The sequence below is a fragment of the Dermacentor variabilis genome, chromosome 1, assembly GCF_050947875.1.
Source record: "Dermacentor variabilis isolate Ectoservices chromosome 1, ASM5094787v1, whole genome shotgun sequence".
Taxonomy (NCBI): Eukaryota; Metazoa; Arthropoda; class Arachnida; order Ixodida; family Ixodidae; genus Dermacentor; species Dermacentor variabilis.
In genome coordinates, this window is record NC_134568.1 from 161,515,863 (window position 1) to 161,534,810 (window position 18,948).

General features: G+C 46.9%; 1 protein-coding gene across 2 annotated transcripts in view; it reads right to left on the minus strand.

The window, feature by feature from the left end:
- LOC142587664 (putative 4-coumarate--CoA ligase 1) overlaps window positions 1–18,948 on the minus strand; it is a 125,846-nt gene that overhangs the window by 32,705 nt on the left and 74,193 nt on the right. For both annotated transcript variants that reach the window (XM_075698830.1, XM_075698837.1), the window contains exons 5-8: window positions 13,784–13,955; window positions 10,408–10,579; window positions 7,086–7,186; window positions 5,363–5,507 (exon numbers count right to left, since the gene is read on the minus strand). In XM_075698830.1, coding sequence (XP_075554945.1) covers window positions 5,363–5,507; window positions 7,086–7,186; window positions 10,408–10,579; window positions 13,784–13,955 — 590 coding nt within the window. The remainder of the gene's footprint in view (window positions 1–5,362; window positions 5,508–7,085; window positions 7,187–10,407; window positions 10,580–13,783; window positions 13,956–18,948) is intronic.

An 18,948-nucleotide genomic window follows, 5' to 3' on the forward strand; every position in this document is an offset into this window, starting at 1 on the left:
ATGACTTTTTGTATCTTTGTTTTCCTAATAGGTTAAACAGCCGCCCATATTGCGTATGCCTCAGCCGTAAAGATGCTCGTTTCAAGGTGCAGAACATCGAATTAGGAGAAAGATGGTCCGAGTGTTGCATAAGACACACCAGCTTGTAATCTTGATGCGTTAGTACAGTACTCCGGGCATGAGTACTTCAGCTGAAGTTTTAGAAAGTGCATCTTAATATGTGTTTCTGGGGCGTGCTTAGTTACCTCAATAAACGATGTGTCACATTGTATGAGCTGCCACTGCCACGGTGGTAACAACTTCGCTGGAGGCATGCGACGTTGTTCAAGGAGTGGGACACCCACGACTTTGCTGACGCTCCGCACACGTAACGAGAAAGGCTCTCTCGCTGCAGATACATTCTGAAAGAGCGTGGCACTGGTCATGTGGTGCATGGGTGAATAGGACGTATGTTCAGAGTTGGCATTTACTCTTAGAAAATATGTGAAGCTGGAGTCCTTTGTAGATGGAGTGACCGCTCGTTTGCTTCTACGTAGAGGCTTGCCACAGGACTTGCCAGATTGATGCCAGGTTGCACGACCTAAATCCCACCTGTACGTCGCCTACGTATACCGAATAATACATAGTGCGCGGCATAGATGAATGCAAGGAATTCATCTTTACAATGAAAAACGTACAACTAAGTACTCCACCTGCGGTACCCCGGTTTCCTGGATAAACGGTCTGGGTAGAGGAACACCAATTCTAACTCGGAAAGTACCAATTAGAGACGTACCTTTCTATAACACTAAACATGCTTCTCCCAATACCCATGTTTGACAGGTCCCGCAATAGTCCGAAGCCCCACGTCGTGTCGTATGCCTTTCCTATGTCGAGAAATACGGACACGAAAAACTGCTTATGGACAAAAGCGTTACGAATATTTTCCTCAATGCGTATTACATGGTCGTTTGTTGACTGGCCTTCTCTATAGGATAGAGCAGTTTGTTTGATTCGAGAGAATGCAAGCGCCGGCAGTTCATTATTTTTTTTTCAAATAGATTATGCAGGCAACTTGTGAGCGCTATTTGGCGATAACTTGTCACTAAAGAAGGGTCCTGCCCCTGCCTCAGAACCGCAACGGTGATAGCTCTTTCCATGCAGGTGGAATGGACCCAGCAGCCCATATTCTATTAAAAAGCGTGAACAGAGTTCTTTGGGCGTCTGCGTGAAAGTTTTTGACCATATTATACGTTAGTATGTTAGGTCCCGGATCAGAGGTCTGACATTTAAGGAGGCTCTCATCTCGGCAATGGTAAAAGAGCGATTTTAGGGCACGACCTGTCTGCACTTACGATCTAAGGAGATGAGTTCTATTTGTTCTTTGTGTTTAAGGAACGACTGACTAATTCATAGAGCTAGAGACGTGCGCGAAGTGCTCCCGGAGAGCGTTAGCCTCGTCTTCCAAGCTACTTCCTTCGTCATTTACCAGGGTCAAAGAGTGGGTTGATTATCCGTTTGACCTTCTGAGTCCATTCCACACTTCTGTTTTATGTGTATAGTAATAAATTCTTGAGAGAAACTTCTCTCAGCTGGCCTCTTCACTTGTCGTCAAGTCCTTCCCCCCTGGGAATTATTCCGTTGTGAATCTGATGAAATTTTCCGGGTTAGGGTATCGATGCAGTCGGAACCATGCCTTATTTTGTCTCTTTCGCGCACCTCCGCAGTCTTCATTCCAGCAAGGAACAACTGACTTACATGAATGGCTCTTTGTGTGTAGAATGAATATTTCTGCAGCATCAGTTATAAAAGCGGTAAAATATGGCCAGTCGTCATCTATGTTAAATCGCGTATAAAATCCCGTGATAAACATGAAAACTCCTTAAAGTTATCCCAATCGACAGAGGCCAGCTTCCATCGAATAGAATGTGGAGGAGAGTCATGCTGCCTTTATCAGGTTCAGTATTATAGGAAAATGATCGCTCCGAGAAGGATTGCGATAACATTCCATACTATGTACGAAAAACTTGAAGATACAAGCGATAAATTGATATATGAGTATGTATTATTATAGAGATTGTAATAGGTTGGTTCTTTCTTATTAAAAAGACATGAGCCGGTGCTAGTAAGAAAGTTTTCAATGAGGCGACCTCTCGCGTCACAACAGGAGTCTCCCCAAAGAAGGTGCAGAGCTTTGAAATCTCCGACTAGTACGTAGGGCTCTGGAAGCTAGTAAATGAGGCCATAGAAACCTGCTCTGCTGAGTTTGCATTTAGGACTAATATATAAAGAGCAGACTGACCAGTCTATCAAAAAGAATTGCCCACACTAATACTACCTGCAGAGACGTCTGTAGGGTTAAATGATGGCAAGCTGCAGACTTGTCCATAATTATTGCTACCTCGCTGGATGAGGTAGGATCAGCCTCGTCACGGTCTTTGCGAAATATGGCATGTTGCCGGAGAAAGTTTTGGTGTACAGGCTTTAAATGTGTTTCTTGAACACACAACACTTTGGAATATATTTGTGTAACAGTTCTTTAAGGTCATCACGATTGCGGATAAGACCTCTCACATTCCCCTGTAGAAATTGTGTGTCAATTTTGTGAAAGCTTTATGCTGTGGGTTCAAGAAATGAGAACGAAACTTATCTCCCGAGCCCTTTCCGGGCTCTGATGCGGGGTATCTGTCTTTGGCGCCGTACTGAGACTCACGCCTTTCCTTCGGCGCTATCTGCGCCGTCTGGATAGGAGTGGTATCCATCGCCTCTGGTGGAATGCTGGACACCCGCTCATTAGAGCGGTGTGTTTGTCTTGAAGGCCTCGTCTCAAGAGACGAAAACCTGGATGCCACCAGCTCAGAGGTTGATAGCTCCTTTTTCTGGGGTGGCGGAGCAGCGCTGGCTGCAGCTACCGAGGGGGTGGATTGCGTCACCAAAGGCTTACATGCGCATGGGCCTCAAAGCCGCCGGGCGCCCTTCTAGCGCTGCCTCCTGACGCGCCACTTCGGCAAAGTTGCTCTTTAGTAGGTAGGAAACCCGCCTTAGTGCTTCCTTAAAGCAACTGTTTTCTTTCCGTTTGATCGTTACGATCTCTTCTTTCTTCCCGGATGGGCAGGACCGCGAGTATGCGGCATGTTTGCCATACCAATTGACACAGTGTGGAGCGTTTTCAGATGTTTTGGATGAATATTCTCGGGAGCTACATTTAGCACATGTATGTTGGCCTCTGCAGTTCTGTGAACTGTGGCAGAATCGCTGGCACTGGAAGCACCACAAAGGATTTGGGAAATATGACCTAACCCGGATCTTGACGTACTTGCCTCAATATTTTCGGACAGTACACTTGAACCAAAAGTAAGGAGCAGATGCTTGGTTTTGATCTCATTCCCCCACGCCTAATCTTAATTCTTTTAACATTGACGAAATTCCGTCAGCTCCAGCCTTCTAATAATTCAGTTTCAGTCAGTTCCGTCAAGTCCTCATCGGAGACAACCGCACGGGCGGTGTAAAAAAATTATGGAGTTTTACGTGCCAAAATAGCTTTCTAATTATGAGGCACGCCGCAGTGGAGGACTCCAGAAATTTCGACCACCTGGGGTTCTTTAATGTGCACCTAAATCTAAGTACACGGGTGTTTTCGCATTTCGCCCCTATTGAAATGCGGCCGCCGTGGCCGGGATTCGATCCCGCGACCTCCTGATCAGCAGCCCAACACCATAGCCACTGAGCAAACACGGCGGGTTACCACGGGTGGTGTTCATGGTACGGTGCGGTGATACTGTCACTGGGAGGTCCCCGAATGACACCAGGTTAGGGAGCTTGTCATGTTTCCTATCTCGGAGTTCCAAAAGGAGATCAGCGCTTATCTTCGTTACCTTATAGCCTGCACCAATAGCTTCAATCAGACATTTTGAAACTAGGAATGGTGAGAACATCCTCAATCTTTCCTGGTTGATCGGAATAGATAACGTGAAACAGCGGAAAGTTTCACATTTGGTTGCTGAAAACAGAAAAACTTCTTCGGTGCGCCCTCGTTTCTCAAGGCGATCAGAACTGTCCATAAGTGTAATTACAAATTTGGCAGTACCGCCAGCCATCTACAGTGGAGCCCAAAAAGTGGACGCCGCAGAACTTCTAGTAAGCAGACCCTGCGAACACCAACTGTACTTTGCTGCTACAAAAAATAATGTACAACCAAGGTTAACCCTTGCTGCCTGGAAAAACTTAAAAGAAGCAGAAGAGAAGTAAGGAAAGATTCAAAATAAGAGAAAGAAGAAGATTGCAGAGGACGAGAGGAAAAGGCAACTACCGATTTCCCCCGGGTGGGTCAGTCCGGCGGTCTACGTGAAGCGGAGGCCAAAGAAGTGTGTTGCCTTCGCCGGGGGGGGGGGGCGCAAAGGCCCAAACTCTCCTCATCGGCTCAGCACCCAGGACCCTTTTCTTCCGAGACACAGCTAAGCCGCGCACGGTTAAGTGCGGGAGGCTCCCAGCCTCGTGTGCTCGGATCTATGTGCCGCAAGACACTAAGCGCTTCCTGATGCAGACGCGCCTGCGGGGGACTACGATGTAATTCGCATGTCATTTCTAATGCGTTCTTGAGTCATTTTCGGAGGTGCGCCGCCAGCTATAAGGAACAGCAGACGCTCTACTCACACGTTCTGTGCGTCTTTACGCCTCCAGAACGCCTTCATGTTCTGGCTCTCCGTGAGCAGAAGTGGATGCCGCAATAACAATATTTTTTTATCGGCATTGTTCAATTGACTATCATGGTTACAGCGATATCTCAGGAACCTCCACCTTTTTTGTCCCCCTTACCAGTGCGGAGTAGCCGACCAGGATCAGCAGGGTTAACCTCCCTGCTTTTCCCTTATCTCTCCCGCGCTTTCTGTCTCATGGCACCAAGTAGCCTGGAAACATTGCTGAATATAATACCACTGCGTGGTCAATTGGTTTGCAAGTCTGCGCTAAAATAAAATCGAGCAAGTCGGTTGATATTTTTCGAGCGCATTCACCCACCAGTACCAAAGCCCTCTTGGACTGACCTGCAAGCTTTTGCACATATGCAGCTCAGCAAAATAGACAGAACTCTTAGACAGAATCACAAAACAATATTTTGCTCGAAGCTCACTCAGGCAGAGGTTCACCAAAATTATACTACTTATTATTGGACTCAGTTTAGTTTTACTTCCTACATGTAATTCTACTGAACAATAACAACTCGCGCGTAACCACGACGACCGGAATTCGAGTCCACAAACTGACGCTTACGCTCTTTTCGGGTTTATGTAAAGCCGCTAATCATAATGTCACAGTAAATTGCACCAAACCTGGAGAAATTCATGCGTTCAAAAAATAAAAAATAAAAAGATACATGAAACAGAACCTGTTTGAATGAAGCCGTCATCGTCGTACAGGTTCCTTGTCGCCTCTGGCTTGTTGAGGTAACCGAGACAACAATATGGGCCCTTCACGCAGATTTCGCCGTGCTCGCGAGGTCCAAGCTTATCGCGAGTTTCCACGTCTACGACCTAAGATCGAATGACCAGTATGAGATGAATTGGCCAGCGGGTGACGCTATAACAAACAAACAAACAAACAAACAAACAAACAAACAAACAAACAAACAAACAAACAAACAAACAAACAAACAAACACCGACAACAAAAAAGCACAGATTCACGGAAGTTAAAGCTTAAAAAAATTACATTATGGGGTTTTACGTGCCAAAACCACGATCTGATTATGAGGTACGCCGTAGTGGGGTACTCCGGAAATTTGTACCACCTGGGGCTCATTAACGAGCACCTAAATCTAAGTACACGTGTGTTTCCGCCCCCACCGAAATGCGGCCGCCGTAGCCTTGATGCGTATTTACAATTGCTATTAGGTACAGCGGAGCGTGGTACTTGCGGAGAAGCCGGACGTTTGCGTGCATGCGCGAGTAAAAGCGGGTGCGAGAGAGGAAATGTGGTTACTTTTGCTCCTTGAATATATGACTCTGCCCAGGCACTACGGAGGAGTTTCTTAGCGCGTGTTGGTATGCGTCTGTCCCTATAGGCGTGCCGGCAGAAGTCGCGGGGAGTGGTAGTGCTGAACATAGCGGCGCAAGTTGGCGGCTGGAAGTAACTATATTTATTCAATCGTGTTTTTTACGAATTGAAAGAACATGTCATTATTTCGCATTATTGGCTGCGCCTCCTGGACACCAAAGCGGCAACGGGAACACCAAAGCTAGAACCCGGACTGTTCCGTGGGTTGGGACTCGCCGAGGCCTGCGCGTGCCATGGGTGTATACGATCGGCTGTCCGCTATACCTTGCCCCTTCAGACACAGCGATCGCCCACTGCCTCACCGCGCGGGCAGCCTGCGGCGAAGCCACCACACTCCGCAATGCCGGCATGTCTAGTGGACAAACGCATACAACACGCGCTAGGAAACCTCCTCCGTAGTGCCTAGGCCGAGTCACATATTCACGGTGCGAAGGCCGCCAGATTTTCTCTCGCACCCGCTCTTCCTCCCGCCTGCGCAGAAACGTCGAGCACTGCGAGAAACGCCACGCCCCGGGATTCGATCCCGCGACCACTTGCTTAGCAGCCCAACACCATAGCCACTAAGCAACGACGTGAGCCAGACGTGAGCGTTGAATAGAAAGCAGCCAGTGCGTGCGTGCGTGTGCACACGCAGGCTCTTTTAATTTCGACCACCCGGGGCTCTTGAACATGCACCCAAAGTCTGCACTCGCACTACCTGCACTAGAATGCAGCAGCTGCAACCTCATATATAACAGGAACTGTTTATAATTATTGATTTTGCAACTCAAGGTTAGCTTTCCGGCACCGTAAAATGTACTCCTTGCCACTGACCGAGGTCCCGACCTGTTACACAGCACTGTTAGCACTCTCGAGTACAGCAGCGACAAAGAAAAAACTGTAGTGTGGCCAACGACCTCAGGACGACCGCGCAATGTGCGATAGTCAAGGCCTTCGCGGGTAGCGTTCACGCAAACTTACACGTCCAGCTCGCTAGATGCTGACAAGAAAGATGCGCAGATCGTCAGTGCAATTCTGCAGAGGCGAGAACCAAGGCTGAAATAATTTCTAACTTACCTTTATGTGCGCCATTGGAAAGGGCTCTCCAACGCTCTCGTAGTCATCTATGCCGGCTGGGGTAACCGTGACGCCACCACACGTTTCACTCATGCCGAAAACTTTACAGAGAAAAAAAATAACAGACAAATTATCTTACCAATGAGGAACCACTATGCTCCACTCACATTAAACTTGAAGGGGACGGAACATTAGTTGTGATTAAAAAGAAAGGCTTAGGAGACAGACAGCTCCGTTGGAAAGTCTTATGAAAAAATCGATAACGTAGTCTCAATAAAGATGAGTTCCCAATGGTTTTACGATATTGTACACATTCTTTTACACAGAAATTAACTGATATTAAATGTGCGATGCTAAGGTAACAAACGCGGCATGTGTTTCACAGAAACTACTACGTAAACTTCGACTTGCCTACTTTGTACATTTCATTCATCCACAGGATAGTTGACTGTGGATCCGTTGTAGACTGCATATTTCTCCGATGTTTTGGAATTATTACACAATGTACCACATGATCTCTTACTGTTTAAATTGTGACATATATTTGTCTTGTTGAAAAAGTTCCCATTAAATGCATGGAGTTTGTTAGAATTAGCTAAGGAAACAATAATGAAAAAAAAAGTCAAATCTCAATACGCACAACACACGCACAAGGCACAAGCACACAAATAGTGCCACTATACAGCGGTTCGTATCGACAGCCTGATCCAGTACTGTTTGCAGCTCGTCACGCCATTTCCCTAGCGCTGTCAGGAGCTCCTGAAGCTATGTTCTCAGCCCACGTGCTACTTTACAGCGAAGCTGTACACCTGTACCCCCAAGTGCATTTGTCGTGTCCGCGGGCAACAACTCAACCAATAAAACCGGGAGGCGCGCGCCGCGTCCGCCACTGGGTTTCTTGAAGCACCACCAGATGGCGCTTGCCTTGGCGCACAGGCCGAGAGCCGATTGGTGGAATAAAAGTAGGGAAACGACAAAAAATGGAGACGTGCAAAAGCACAGTTCGCAATAGGGGATCAGAAAATTTGGTTGTGGAAGTTCATAGTGTTTTTTTTATTGTTTAACATAGGTAGGACATTAGACAGTATAATAGCAAGAGCTTGGTGGCGCAACCCACCGCCACGTTCCAAAGGGGACGCTCATAACCATCCATCCACCCATCCATCCATCCATCCATCCTCGGCAGCGGCGGCGTTGGTCATGCCGGTGACCGAAAAAAAAAGAACCAGGAGGCTCGCCTTCCCGCACAGCGTTTGCCGCACACATTTCCCGGTAAAGTCTACGACTGCACAAGCTTCCCAGCAAGCGCAGTATAAGCAGCAGAGAGCGACGTGACTACACTTTCATATGTAAAAGAACAACCTGCCTAGCAACTTGTTTCATTTGTGTTCTGAATTGTTATGGAAAACCCACGCACAGTTACGATTCTCGAAGACCTGAGTGAACACGATGAGCGGCGACGGGGACAGCAACGCCCGCATGCACAAGGGTGTCAAACTCAAGCTAGCTAGGACGCAGCGGTTCTTGGCCAAAGAAAGCCACACACAAGAAAGCCACACACACATTCGGCTCCAGCCGAATATCACCTACGGATTCTGTACCTCACTTATGCCTGCTTTATAAAAATTTATATCATGACGTACTCCGCGACTTGCTTCTTTCTAGCGAATGATTAAAACCGTAGGTCGGTATTCCCAAAAATATTTTTACGCAAGAACTGTGAGTAAGAACATATGACAGCCAATAGCCATGTTGAACGTCGGGACAATGGTTTTATGTATAGAACAATTTCTTACGGCACAAATCCATTCGGTCCTTCTTTTTTTCCACTTACACTTAACCCGTGAAACGGCCTTACCAAGTCATTGGTTTACATTATTGATAACAAGTTGTTTATATCACGTTTAACTTCCAACTTTAGCGGCGGAGGATAATCTAGCCTTCATACTTGCGCTTTCGTGCCGTGAACGTTGCTATTTTTCCCTTATTTTTTTTCTCTTGCCATCTTACAAAAATTTCTCACACGTTATTGACCATATTATATTCTATCGTTCATGTGTTCATTTCCTGCTTGTGATTAATGTTGGTACCACTGCCATTTGTATCACTCGCTGTGGGTCCTGAGGGTAAAGCAAGTAAATCAACGAGCCGGATATCGTTCACGCGGCCATTAATCATTTGCATCAGGTGGTCTTTTTTGTGTGTTTATGGATATTTTATTGCGCATACTGATCCAGTTCTAAGAAAAATAAGCCAGTTGTGGGAGAATTTTCATTCAACACTGTGCACCTCAAGTCCAGATGCTGTCGAGCTTGGTGTGACTTTTAGAACTGCGTTTGTCCTATGCTCCAGCGAACGTCCGACTTTGACATCGAGTTTCGCTGTCGTTCTCGGAAGCCAATGTAAGGTAGTTCTTGAGTGAAGTTAATGATTGCAACAGGTGAGCAAAAGCTACAGCTTCGTGCGATGTTAAGGTAAGGTATCACCAGAGAAGCAAAGATTATTTGTTTTGAATTACTTAACTAGTTCGCTAATCGCTTGGAGATGGCTTTGACACTAATGCCTACCACTTTTTATTGAAGAACGTCTCTGTGTATTACGTAATAGTTCTGCGGAAGCTCGCAAGGTGTAGAGAATTAAGGAAAAATGAAAACCGTATGGGTTTCCTTTGTAGCAATTGCTACGATTGGGTGGATGTCTCATTTCCCCGTAATTAGCTTCTCTGTGTAAAATGGCAACATTTCATGCTTTTTAAGGAAAGGAAACACTACTGCATTTTTTACGAGCCAGAAGGAGAACAATAATATTACCCGTGGAAACGTACCACGAGTCGAGCTGCAAATCAGTGTCGAAAGAAATCTTGTTTATGTAAGTAGTTTCGCTCATTTTCAGGACATTGCATGTCTATAGCAAGCAAATGAATAGAAGAAAATATTGCGACGAAGGTGTGCATTCTGTTTTTGACATAAAAGTATTTTAGGGCTGAAAAAAAGAAGATTTTCATTTATCTTGGAAACTGAAGCCAACCCAAACTGAACTACGGTGATACGTTAAACCAACTTGATTTTCAAGAGTACCGGCCATTGATAAGAGGAAACAAGCTGCACAAGAGTACCGGCCATTGAGAAATAAGGAAACAAGCTGCATACAAAGGCCGCCATTCCTGGAACGAACTATTAATAAGTGCGCGCTGTTTAAAGCCTTTTACAGCAATGCAAACTGCTTTTAACATGGACACAACTCACTTCAGAAACGATGTTGGCAGTTAGGCAGTATAACAGTGAACTAGCAACAGAGCGGCGAGTGCCCTAATTGAACCTACCATGGCGGAAAGCTTTCAACTTGAACTTATCAATAATGCCTTGCGCCACTATGGCCGGAGTGGTCGAGCCGCCGATTAGCAACTTGCTCATGCTGCTCACGTCGTAGTTGTCGATGCACTTGCACTGCACTAACTTCTGCGCAAATGTCGGGAACTGCAGCATCACTGTAGCCTGTAAGTGAACAAAAAAAAAAGAAAAAGAAAGAAAGGCTCTTAAATACACAGCTGAAGAATCCCCATGGCACCATTTCGGAAAGGCTACTTGACTCCAATGGATTCGGAATAAAACCGCGGGACACAGGATGAGCGAATAAAGGGCACAAGACAGAGCGCTGTCTTGTGCTCTGTTTCTGTTTTATTCCAATAATGAACCAACCAGCCCTTTTGAACACACTGCTAACTTCCAATGGATTCGTTGACGGACATGCATGATCAACTGTCTCTGCGCAGCCTTCCTCTGTTGCTCCCCCACCCCTTCCCTCGTGTAGAGGAGCAGGCTAGAGGCGCTTCACTCAGGCTGACCTCTCCACCTTTCTATCATTAAAGTTCTCGATACGTGGCTCGATTCGGGTTCTATCCGTACTTTTTCGATGTGAGTTAAATATCATATACCGGGGCCGCTTGGTTTATCGTTCACAAACGCCTATATCTACCCCATCGGAATTACTAAGTGCTGTGTCAAAGCGACGCTTTCTTTAAATACTCTCCCGGGTCTGGTGTGGCTGCTGCTGAATTGTTCGGTGTCTCGGCCGATATATTTGTGGATATTTATACGAAGGTTATAACTGCGCCGATTACAAGTACCCGCATACGGGCATATATAGATATTTAGACTATGCAGAATTAACAAAATCGCCTTTGGCAGATAACACAATTCTAATCCATGAACTGGATTACTTCAAGAGGTGGACATTATTTCCACCCAAAAAAAAAACCTAATGTGAAGCAGACTAATTAACAAATGTATTCCTAATTATGTTATCTACTTATTAGATTGCCACAAATATGGAAATTTCAGAATTACATCCAGTAAGTTTGCAAGACATATGCACTTGGAACGAATTCTGAGAATGGCACCGGTTTCGAGATCTCTGCAGTCAATGTTGCAATAAAAAAGTGCTGTGGTACCACTTACCTTTTTTTTAAAGGAAGCGCCTTCTTGTGCATCGAAGTAGAAAACTTAATGGAGCGCCAACGTATTTCGTCGTAATCTTTGGGGATTAATATTAAACACCCTGATAATGCGTTCCTAGTGGATACGCCTTGCGAACTCTCCTGCTACAATTGGTGAAGTGTAACATGCGCCATAAAATCATTAGTTAAAGTTATTTAGCACAATTTTCATTAGTCGATTACGCATTTTGATTTCTCATGCAATTGATGTCCGCCTCTGCGAGTAATCCCGTTCAAGGATTAGAAGTCTGCTGTCTGACACAGGCAATTTTTAGGAATTATGTATGGTCTACAAATTATGAAGAAACAACTATGTTTGCTATACACGAATGCGTTTAGCATGTCTTGGGAGGTGTTTATTTGTGGCACTGTGTTGCACTATCTGTTATGGGCGGCTTTTCCTTTACTATCATGCCTTATCCGTACGCGGAAGTTACCCGGTACTACGGGCGCCACTTCCTCAAGAACCAGCAAGTTCGGAACCCCGTGCAGCGTCTGCGACCTCCTCTTGTCGCAGACGCTGCGACCAGAGGTGCTGCGTCTATAGCTGTCACAAGGAAAGAACGCGAGAACGCTTCCCTTACCACGGGTACCACCATGCGGTTTTTATCGCTGTTAGACTGCGCTATCCCTGGAAAGAGCCCTAGAAACAATTAGACATAAGAAAATCGCGGTTATTTCACAAAGAAAGCTGAACGCGTTAAAACACCCTGCAGAACGCCTGTATGCTGTTCGACAAAGCAGTGCCAATAAGCGCCAAATCTGTTCTGCGTAATAATAATGATAAAAAACCTGCATAAAATCTGAACATATAATGTCCGCTCATTGGCCGACATTAGATTTTCCTTCCTAAGTGCTGCTTCCCATTGGCTCGCCGCCTTCGTTAATGATATGTCCGACATCACGGTTGGCTGACATCCGCTCTTGCAGCTTTACCGCACGAGCTTTCTTTCTGTGAATACGGGCCCGTATTCATTGATTTACTCGATTTTATTTAGAGTAGTCATTTGGCATGTACCACTGGGTGCGCGTCCATTCTTGGTTAGTCCTCCAGAATGAGTTTGTGCCACTTTGACACGAAACGCATAGAATTCTTAAATGCACCTATATGTGACACTTGCGAGACGGAAGAGCTAACCACAATACACCATCCGATATGGACATGTTCTGGCTTATCCTCACTGCAAAGGATCTGCTTTGTTGGGCTACAGAGTTCAGTCATAACACCGAACGACTGAATCCTTCCAAGAGGGGGCCCTGAACACTGCAAAGATTTGTACGACAGTTTGCTCTTCTGCCAATAAGAAGAGAAACAATTAACCTAATCTACGTACCTTGCCGGAAAAACCACTCGGGTCGCCTTTTAATATCTGCACATTTTTTCAATTAATAAACGTATTTACTTATTTACACTAGAAGCATAGCCCGGGAAGGACGATCTACAAAGAATAGACAGGACAAGCGCTAACTTTCAACAGCGTTTATTGCGGAAGAGGAGCATATATACGCAACTGATTCTGCTAAGGGAAAGAAGGATATAAAAGCTTAACAAGAACGCCACATGCCGTCATGCCATGAATTCAAGCTCTGTAGTTGATAGTGCCACAGACGGCCTGCTTACGCATAGATCACCTGCCCGTGCTACCTCAGATGCTTCCTTGATTTCTCTTGTCAGGTCTTTGCGGTGCCGGTACAAAATGACCGTCTTATCGAGCAAGGGATGGCAAGGTGGTTGTGCAACACACTTTTTACAATGGGCCGCCAGATGACCGTCTGAAAATATTGCCCAGTTCATTACTGTGCTCTTGGAGGCGCACATTAAAACATTTGCCCGTTTGGCCAATGTAGTTCCTTCCACGCCAGAGTGGAAGGTCTTTATGTTTCTCTCCCTTGATATGTGTCGTGCTTCTCTGCGCATATGTACCTTATCGCCATTCTTCCTTCGACAAGCACCATACATCGCCTTCGTCCTCGTGACATTGCTGCGTATACGCCTCCCGCTGTACGTGCGCTAGGTTCGGTGTTTGCGTTTAGGCAAGCTTTTTAACGGTGTAGTGCATAGAACTTTGCACGAGCTTGCGCACGTCATCGTTCGAATCACCGTTAGTTGTGTAGGATTTAATACATACCGCTTCACATTGATTCTAGCATACGCGTTGGATTAGCATAATCTTTTTATTAGTGTACCACTTTAGCCACCAACCTTGTGCTTTTCGATGGCCTTTAGGACAGACTCAGGGTCAGAGGGCCCCATGACGATTACAGTGGCGCCAACCTCGAAACAACTGCCGTAGAGCCAGAGGCCGGATACGTGAGTGAAAGGGGCAGTGCCAAGCATCCTGTCATTGGCAGCGATAAGGCGCACTCCTTCGTCTCTGAAAAAGAAATTGAAACACCATATGGCACCATGCCCTTTCGTATTGCATTACTGTGTTGTATTGGCCGTCTGCACTACAGTTTCTTTCGATGGCGCTGTTGATGACAGTGGCAGCGCGCACATTCTCCGCTGTGCACAGACTGCAAATATGTGGGCGACGCGGAGCACTTCGTTCGTCCCTGCATGTCGGTGCATCAGCAACCCGAGTAGCTGAGGACTGCCACGTACATGTGTATAACATCTAGTGTCCGCGTAAGTATCAAGGATAATAAGAAAACAGGCTTCGCGCCTTCTGCTTGCATTTATGCGCTACTCTCAGTAGATTAGCTCGTCGCGGCACATGTTGTTACACGAAATGAGGCTCTCCGCCAGAGAAATCACTGGCACCAAATACATGACGAACACTGCCTGAATCAATAAAATTACCACCGTGATCATTATTTCGTCATAATTTGGACAGAAATAACTTTAGCTTCTAACTGCTAAACTTATGTGAGCAGTGCACACAAGGACGGCGCTGCTAGTTGAGCACGCGCCAAGCTTCTCGGAGAAAAATTCTGGTTTCCTTTTGTCGGAGGGATGGTTCAGGTATTGTGTATCCTTTTGCGTAGCAGTCTCCGCGTGCCATCTGGACCAACCCGCCGTAGCAGGATACACCTACGCGCACTTACGCCTAGCGCGATCTTCACATGCCGCGTTTACGTGACACGCGTGATCGTATAGCACTGTATTCGTACCGACGTTGTCTATCCGAAATACTGATTGGGTGAAATTAAGCGGACGGGATCGTTAGTGTAGACTGCGTGCAATATACGAAGGGACATAGCCCTCTTAATTGCCAACTGTATCCTCTTCGCTCAAGGAAGGACCGTCCTAATCACCTCCGGGCTCACACGTTCAGCTACGAAATGACATGTACCATGGACTAGTCCGACCTGTGGGACCGGCACTTCGAAAGACCTTTTAACTTTTCTGCGGGGAGTTGTTCTCAACGAGATACTTTAATTTTGCATGTTTTGTAATGCATGTGCACAGCCGGTCTGAAGCACGTGACCAGACGCCAGACGTGCGCTCCAGACCAGCCGTGGTGTGCGTGTGCGCGCGTGTGCGTGCGCATGTGTGGTCATATGTCCGTTGTATCATTTCATTTACTATCGCATTCACCCGGAGTTGAAGAGTAGCATGTTAAGTGAACCACCAGGCAAATTGCTATAGTTTTAATTAAAAATGCTCCTCTCTTTCTCTCTGTTGGTCATCTCCCTAATAGGCCGGTAGTTTTTTCCCTAATTCCGTTCCTAATATCGAGCCAACAAGCCCAAACTTCTGTTCTAGTTTTCTCCCATTTTCCCCCAAATACTAGAGCTTGGACTGGTTGCTTGACAAAGCTGAAAAAACGAAAAAGAAACCGTCATGATAATAAAACTTACAAATGACATGCAAACTATGTAAGTCATTACTCATGCATAATTACGAAATAACAACGGCGTGTAAAGTTTTTTGTCGTTAAGAAACAATATGTGTAAGTCAAAAGTTTCAGTGGCTTATAACGCACGCTTCAGAACACTCGGCAAGGATTTAAACTACGGTCACTTGAATTCCAAGGACGTGCTCGTTCCACGTTCAAGAAATTTGCCCCATTCCCAATTTTCCCCAGTTTTTACAGATTGTATATCCCTGTATGTTTACAGCGTCTGTACAGTGTCTCGCACATGCCATAAAGTGTTTTCACTGTTTATAATGCAGCATTACATTAAATAACAGGCACTTTTGGAAAGCGGTAATATTTCTCTTGCTTTCACACGCACACACGGGAAGAAAGAGAAGAGAGAGGTACATCCAGCCAGAAATAAAATGATTCTTGTTGAGGCAGCGGTTGCATCCTGTGCTCCAACTGATATTCCAAACAACAGGACACAAGGAGCACCTAGATTTCCCCTTGTGCCTTTTAATTCTCTTCTAGATCATAGCACAGTGGAGGTCGCCATCCCGGCAGTTTTGAGGCCATCAGGTGGCACACGAGGGTTTATTGGCCAGTTACCGACTATTGAGATCACGTACTACGTGACGCCCACGGTTAACCGAATGTTGACAGTTCAACGGGTTCGATCACGTAGTTGACGGGGGATGCGCATTCGACGTTCTATTTATCGGTGCTTTTTGCTTTGGCAATAGAATGTGCAATCTCATGCAGTATTCATGTACTCATGTGACCCTGTCGTGTGTTCAAGCGTATTTCTTTCTTATTTTATTATTTGTTTCTACACAATGATTTGTTGTTATGCTTCTTTTACTAGTATTTATGACAATAGCAGCTGATTTAAGACCGTAAATGCACACATACCTGACTTCTGTAAACTGTTCGGTTTATTTATGTTGGCGTGCTGTATTTGTTATGCGCCTTGCCTGCCAGTATTCGGGGGTGCAGACCTCGTCAAACCTGATGAATGGTTTTTTGTCTGTACCCACCAAGTGTCTTTGATACTGAAATAAAATGATTGATTGATTGATTGATTGATTGATGATACGGTAGGGCCCTTGATATTTGGGCAGTAGTTTTGAAGAGAGACCAGGGGCAGCGGAAGGAACCTAGAGCCACACAAGCGCTCCAGGAAGGAAGGTGGGCGCAGAACTGGTGCCACCGCGAGTGCTCTTCTGACGCTTTTAGTCATTGGAGATCGCGGCATTCTTGAGTATGTCTGGCTGTGGCAGAAATGGACGCACATTCAGATGCATCCGGCCGGTATGGTGGAATTGTGTCGATGGTGTGCGACGGGTGCCGGCCATACAGTAAGAAAAAAGGTGAAAAGCTGGCGGTGTTCTGAGTAGCGGTGTTATACGAGCAGGTTACGAAGGGCAGAATGACGCCCCAATTTGTGTGGTCGGAGCTGACGTACATTGCAAGCATGTCGCCGAGCGTACGGCAGGGGCGTTTGGTAAGGGCACTGGTTTGAGGATGGTACGCCACAGTTGTGCGATGAACAACGTGGCACCCTTCAAGAATGGATTCAACTACTTCGGACACGAAGACACGTTCACGATCACTCAGAAGTTCCTGAGGTGGCCCATGATGCAGACTGAATCGACAAAGCAGGAAGGAGGCAACATTGCGCGCTGTAGCTGCCGGAAGGGCGGCAGTTTCGGCATATCGTGTGAGGTGGTCAACTGCCTCAATGACCCAGCGGTTTCCAGATGATCTCAGGGGAAGGGGCCCATACAAATCTATGAAGATGCGCCCAAACGGTCAAGTAGGGCAAGGTAAAGGTTGCAGAACGGCTGGAGAGAGGCGGGATGAATACTTCTTGTGCTGACAATCGGGGCAAGAGTGAACGAACTTCTGAACGCAGCTGTACATTCCTCGCTAGTAGTACCGCTGTAGAAGGCGCTGGTAAGTTGTGAAAACTCCCGAGTGTGCACATTGTGGATCGGCGTGGAAAGCTGCGCATATTTTGGAACGCAGACTGCCAGGTACTACTAACAACCCCTGGCGCCTGTCAGGGTTAAAATTGCGTCGGGTATTTTGATCCGACCGCTGGTACGATCTGTTGGGAACTCGGCGCTGACGCCCGTGGTTGTACCTGGGTCGCAAGCCCCAAGGGTAGCGTTGGCCTGGCGGCCTGGGGTACAACTGCAAGCATCCGAAGGTCCCGGCAAAGCATGAGTCGACTGGTAACAACGAAACAACTTGTTTATTTTAACATCGCAAAGAGTTGGCGGTCAGGTTTGACCGAAGTAGAGAGACGGGAGAGCACTTCACTCAACGGAAGAAATCGGAGCCCTCCTCTGGCGTCCGGGGGCAGCTGTTTTTATACTCTCGCAGTTGAGGGCAAGAAGGAACCCCTCAAAAGACGAGCACGTGAATGTACAATGGGCTAATGGTGACGCACACTGTCGTAGCGATGCCGTAGCACCATGTCGTGGCGCTGCGCACGATCTCGTAGCACCTGGTCGTGGCGCTGCGCAGCACACTGTCGTGGCGCTGCGCAGCATACTGTCGTGGCGCTGCGCAGCACACTGTCGTGGCGCTGCCGGTCGGACACAATGACTGTAACGAGAAGATGGTCCCTGCTTTGGCATCGCCTGTTTCGGGCACAATGACTGGAACGAGATCCCTGCTTTGGCATCGCCTGTTTCGGGCCCAATAACTGGAAGGAGATCCCTGCTTTGGCCTCGCCTGTTTCGGGCACAATGACTGGAACGAAATCCCTAGGCGGTCGCATCGCCGCAGACGCGCCTGGAAACACCTGGCGATGAGTGTTGCGGTGACGACGATCGGGCCAAAATGTCCGCCGCCCCGCCGCCGTCGCGCCGGCAAAACCACGTGTCGCAGGCGAAACGCAACAGACCGCCCCGCCGGGGAAAGGAGATCCCGATGGACAGGGGACTGCATCCGCTGTCCGGAGGGATGTCGCTCGATGATGCTCATAACCGAAGTCGGGCGTCCCTTGACGTTTCTTGAGCGCAGCGCACAGAGAAGGCCTCGTTCTCTCGTTCAGGTTCGCACGGGACACTGCAAAGTGACTTCGGGAGAGTTCACATTTTTGTTCTCGTTCCCGGCAAGCGTTAGAACTACGCTGAAAACTCAACCGCTCAGTCAGCAAGCACGGCACAACCCTCACTAAGCCCTGCCAGGCTCTTTCCCCTTTTTATACCACTGCCTAGTTCCTTACAGTAGTCTAGCATCACTCAGAACGCGTCCACAAATTGAAAAATTGCACTAGAAAGCATATCATCACTTTGAAACACTAAACAAAAGCAATATGTTAAAAAAAATCCTGCCTCAGGAAGAAAAACATCAGTAACAAACAATTTTGAGGCTGATTCCTACGTTAGGGGCTTCGACTTAAGCCATCGGCGTTACCGTTGAGACTCCCCTTTTTGTAACGCACCTCAAAGGAATATTGTTGTAAAGCGAGGCTCCAGCGCAGGAGGCGGCCATTTTTGGGAGAGATGGTCTGCAGCCATTGGAGAGGGCAGTGATCTGTCTCAATGAT